The sequence below is a fragment of the Crocodylus porosus genome, unplaced genomic scaffold, assembly GCF_001723895.1.
Source record: "Crocodylus porosus isolate Cpor-Errol unplaced genomic scaffold, CroPor_comp1, whole genome shotgun sequence".
Lineage (NCBI taxonomy): Eukaryota > Metazoa > Chordata > Crocodylia > Crocodylidae > Crocodylus > Crocodylus porosus.
The window spans coordinates 66,021,609-66,027,130 of NW_017728950.1; the positions used below are offsets into that span (position 1 = coordinate 66,021,609).

At 41.3% G+C, this 5,522-nt stretch overlaps 1 protein-coding gene across 1 annotated transcript in view; it reads left to right on the forward strand.

Moving 5' to 3' along the window:
• Positions 1-4,416: 4,416 nt before the first annotated feature.
• The window catches only part of RORB (RAR related orphan receptor B), a 183,931-nt gene continuing 182,825 nt past the window's right edge, over positions 4,417-5,522 (forward strand). The window contains exon 1 of the mRNA XM_019555434.1: positions 4,417-4,946. Coding sequence (XP_019410979.1) covers positions 4,940-4,946 — 7 coding nt within the window. The 5' untranslated portion in view covers positions 4,417-4,939. The remainder of the gene's footprint in view (positions 4,947-5,522) is intronic.

Below are 5,522 nucleotides of genomic sequence, written 5' to 3' on the forward strand. Positions count from 1 at the left end.
AATTGGATCATATGGCCTAGAGATGCTGCACAAGAAATGAGTTCACAACTCAATAATACATAAGAAACAACTTGTCTTTATAAGTATGCTATCAATAATAATAATATGCCAAAACCAACCACCTAAAACAGAACTTAAATTCCATGACCTCCTGTTTAACTTTAGAAAAAAGAAGGCCCTTTCAATGTCTTCAAGTGTTCAATATATGTGGATTGTTTTGGTTCAATGGGCAGAGGTAAGTTCCTCAGTGGAAACTCATCACAAAGAATATTATTTTATCAGTTTGACTGTCTTTCAAATGCACACAAAGAAACTAAGTTAGAGTGCTTCTCATGACCAAAATTCCAAGGCATTATGTGGGGAAATAAATGAAGTTCTAGGGTTGCCAGGCTCAAAAACATTAAAGTTTTAAAAATCAAGTCTATAAGAGACTGAAAACAAAAAAAAAGATGAAATGTTGATAATAGATAAAATATCATGGTCATTTTCTCTCATAAAACACTGCTATCCAAAAATACCACCTTAAACGCTATTTAGGAATGAATTGGTCACCAGTGCAGCTCTCAGAGAAATGGTGAAGGTATTCTGTAACGTGCTTAACAAATAAGCAGCTTCATTATTTACCACTGTAAAGTTTCTGAATGATCTTAAGGTATAGCCCCTAAGTAAAGTACATTGTAGAAGTTGAGCCTCAAAGACAAAAACAACAGATGCATGTTCCAAAATCTGAAAAAAGATTTGAAGCTTTCTTGCCAAGCATATCTAAGAAAAGATGGTTTCAGTAAATACTTGGTAAATGCTGAGTGGACATCCAAGAGGACATAATTATTTAATAGATTTCTGTGTGGTAGGCTAACAAACCTTTAATACACTGCATGCTTATGCTGTTCTTCAAGCAATAGAGCAGATATAAACGCTGCCTTTTCCTCCAGCTGCGTTCCTTGACCTATATACACCATCCCAGTGTTCCGTGCTTAGAGCCTACATCCAAACTCCAGGCTCATTCAGATATCAGATGAATCATTCAACTGTATTGGGAATATGAAGACAAAGGTGTCATAAGGATATTAAAAGTACCACAAGAAAAGTCTGCTATATCTAGCTTTTTAGCAAAAATGCATGAACAGTGACAACTGAAAAATCTAATAACAAACATACGCTTTTACTCTGTACAGTTGTGTCTGGCCTACTGTGGTACTTGTCTCCTATTTGTAGTCCATACTTCTTGCACAATATCTAGTACATGATACTGCAAACTCTGTCGTGCCATACGTTGTAATATGAGTGATAGTCTCTGTGGCCTAGCTACACATCCTACATTCTGGCATTATACCTCTTTTGTCATCCATCTTTGCTTTAACATATCTTGTGCACATAGCTTGCTCCTGTGCAGCTGTAATTAAACTCTTACTTTCTCTTTTCATTGTCCTTCAATAAGCCCCTTTTAATTTTCTACCTTCATCTCTGAAGTTTTTTGCATACTTTCTAAGTAATTCTTTTCCCATTGTCTTTCCTTTTGTTGTTGGTTTAGTGATTAATTTTTAAGAACAGAAAAGTCTTCATTTACTTGGAGCTTGAACCAAGCTCTACTTTGTACATCATCTGTCTCTCCTATAACTTACTGACATTACACACTTCTTTTCTACCACTGTTGACTGTTCACCTGTTCCTTCTTTACATCTGAGTTTGTTTCATTTTCTTATTTCCTTCTACTCCTCCCAGTCAATTCCTTTTACTATTACAGTGAAATACTGTATAACAGGAGTAGCACTAATAGTTTGCACATTTAACTTTTTTCCAAGTGTTTTACTAATATTCCTCCAAATAAAGTTTCTTCAATCTTTCCTTCATACCTTCAATCACAAATCTTTTCCTTCTGAAGAACTAATAAATAAGGATAGTGTCCAATGCTTTTGATGTCTTCTGTTTTCCCATTATCTGTTTTTATCCCTTGCAGTACTTGTGCCAATCTTTATACGCTCTTATATGAACACTTGTTTTATGTGAGTGTTGCTGCTACATTCTTCAAAGACATTTCCTACAGTTTTAACCAACAAATTCTTCTCAACCTCTTTGTGGCCACATAGTTTTAGATCATCCACATGAAACAAATTTTGTCATTAATCATTGATAGCCTTTTCTTTATATGTCTTAGCACTGTGAAAAAGGGAAAGAGATATATACAAAACGCAAAGCTAATAAGAAGTCACCCTGGAAAATCCCCTCTCATAGTTTTACCTTGTCTCGGGTACAGAATATATTTTTTTTCATTCTGAATTGTTGTTCTTCTTATCTCAAATACTTCTAAAGGTCTTATGTACATGTTGAACTAAAGAGTTAATATGAGATGTTTGTGGTATTCCACGAGAGAAGCTTTGGGCCAGGAAAACTTACAATACCTTCTAAAACCTCAACACATTAGGAGGTGATGGCCCTAACTCTGCAAAAGAGGTATATGTATAATATCTATGGACCCACTGAAATCAATGGTATTAAAGTTAAGCATTACATAAACAGTTGCAGATTAGGTGTTAAGACAATGCCATAAATTACTACTTAAGAACTGCAGATGTATCACCAAAACCTCATGGTCAGAAGTACCAAAGGAAATTGATGGATCTAAGGTATATATATCAATGTCAACAGCTGATCTTCTTCCTTTGGTTGAGCTCCATCTCCAACCTACAGTTTTGGTAAAATAAACAGAATTGAAGCAGAGCTCTCAGAGGGCAAGGAAAAACAAATGTTTTCACCATGCCTTCTCAACCAACGTTCCTAAAACTGAAGGTCTGAAAGAGACTGAGAATTGATGATTGTGCCCTTTTCAATTGCTTGCTTTAAAAAAGTGACAGCTTGTCCTCCAGAAAGAACACTGTAACGGTAAAAAACACTGCTTCTCTGGTCATATAGATTTAAAGCCAGGAGAGATCATTATGATTATCTAGTCTAACCTCTTGTTAGGCTATTAGAGGCCATAGATTTTCACCTTGTAATTCTTGCCGTAAAAGATTTTCTTTTCTATCAAGTGAGCACATGGAGCCTGATCATGCTAAAGCAAATCTTTTAGAAGCCTATCCAATCTTGATTTAAAGATGCAAATGATGATGAATTCATCACTTCCTGTGGGGCCGTTAAGCACAACTTGCATACAAACACATTTTAGCAAGTAGGATCATTCTCCAGTTGCTTCACAGGCTTGTTCTAGTGGAGTTCAATCCTTTTACTTTTGGGGCTTGTTCAGGAACTTATTCAAGTCCCATTGAAATGATGTGCTTCAGCCCTCACATGATATGATCCATGGTTTGCCTAAGGCCATTAGAAAAATAAAATTGGGCCAATACTTCAGTATTGCAGTCACTTCTTTCTTAGGTGACATTGCAGTTGAAGTCAGAATGGGAGTTAAAGCTCAGGAAGTATTTCAGGATCTTACTGTACAAGAGTACATACATATTCATTGCTGCATAACTATCCCTTGCTCCTACCCAGACAAAACCTACCTCTTTTCATTTCCAAATTTCCTTTAATAAGAAAATGGCCCACCATAAAACTTCCCCATTATTTCCTGCATTCTCTCTTCTAAGAATATGCTCTCATTCTGAAATAAATCACATGTATTAGGAGGGTTTACCTCCCTCACCAGGCTCTCCAGGAGAAAGTCATATGATAGGATTCATATCTTGGTGTGTGTTACTTCTCCCCCACTTCCAACAGTCTGCAGTCACTTCACTTTAAGGATACCAGAATTCCCCACCCCTCTAGCAAAGCAGCCAGAGCTATAAAAAAAAAAATTTAAAAATCAGGAGAAAAAATAAAAACTCTGAGGATTTCAAAGTTGATCAGAAAACTGTTAATAAACCAAATATTCCCAGGAAGGAAAAAAAATGTTCCTTGTTTCTTGAATCTGGTGGGATATGGGTTGATGCTTGTGGGCTGGGATGATTTGGTAACAAACAAAACAACAACAACAACAACAAAAAACAGTCCTCCTCAGCCTGGACTGAATTCCAGATTGAGGGGGGACAGGGTAAATACCTGCTGCAGCTGAAAAACCAGAAACAGTTATCTTGATGCATGACTAGGGGTTTAACACAGGCCAGAGAAGAAGTGGGCTTCTAAGCCATGGGGGGGGGGGGAGGAGGGATTTATTTCTTCCCCTTTTTTTGTGCAAGTGTTGTCTTCTTCCCCCTCCCACGCCTGGTGTGTGTCGGTAAATGTCTGTGGGCCTCTCCGCTTTCTTTCTCCCCGGCTGGGTCTCCCCCTCCGCGGTCCTAGCCGGGCTCCCAACTCTTTGGATTGGCGGCCGGGCTGACAGCAGGAGGAGCCTCGGGCAGCCGGTGCAGCCCGCCCTCCGCTATAAGCCTCTTTGCAGCTTTCTCTCTGGATCTCCCCCTCTCTCTCTCTCTCTTCTCTCTCTGTCTGCGCGTCTCTGTAACCGAACAGTGAAAATTCACATTGGGGATCTGCTAACAGGCACAGATGTCATGTGAAAACGCACATGCTCTGCCATTCACACAGCCCTCCTTTCTTTTCTTTTCTTTCCTCTCTCTCTCTCTTTCTTTTTTAAACTCCTTCCCCCTCCTTTTTCTTTGTAACTAACCAGCCCACCGCCACCTACCACCACCACTCCTTCTCCAAGTGATCACAAAAGAAATCTCTGAGAGCCGGTGGTGATCTTTAAAAGCAAATACATAGCGAAGGGGAGAGGGGGGAGGTTAAGGGGAGGGGGGAGGCGGATAAAGAGACCTTCCGAGAACCTTTCCCCCCTTTTCCTGTCCTTTTCCATCCGACATATCCGATCAGCCACCTTGGAGGAATGATTTTCCCAGCAGAGCAGATCTACTCCGGCTGCAGCTTTCACTCGTGCTGAGAGGGGATTTTTGTGGTACAAGGTCCGTGCTGATAGCTTCATGACTGCGCTGCATAGGGAGCCGCCAACATCATGCGAGGTAAGGGACGATCGGGGCTGTGGGGGGACGGGACACATGTGTCTGCTTCTGCGCTGGGACGTGGGGATTTGGGGACGAGGCTGGTGGGCTCAGGGCAGCGGGTTCACTGACCCAAGGCTTTTTTTTTTTTCTTTCCTTCTCTTGATCCCTTGGGTTTGGGCGACTTGGGAGCTCGGGTCTCCCAAAGTTGCTCAGCCAGGCATTTATTGTTTGCGATGTTCATTGCTCCCAAGCATGGGGCTGGCTTAAGCGGTTTAGGAACCTGCTCCAGCGAGCCAGGGGCTGTAGTTAACTCGGGGCTGGACATCCGATCGCGACTGCTTGTGTTATCCCCCCCACACCCCACCAAGAAAAGCATCTGTCCTATGAGCAGGGCTAATGGGAAGCGGGGCGGGGGGGAGGCTTTCCCTTGGCATTGGGAGTCAGGAGCTTGGCATTTCCAGCTTGGAGAGGAAACAGTGCGCTGGGACCTGCTTGGAGATGCTCAGAAAGAAATGGCTTTTCTTTGGGGGGGGCGTGGGAGGGAAGTTGTCCCGACTGGGCTCACACACACCTCCCCAGCAGGTGGCTGAAGTT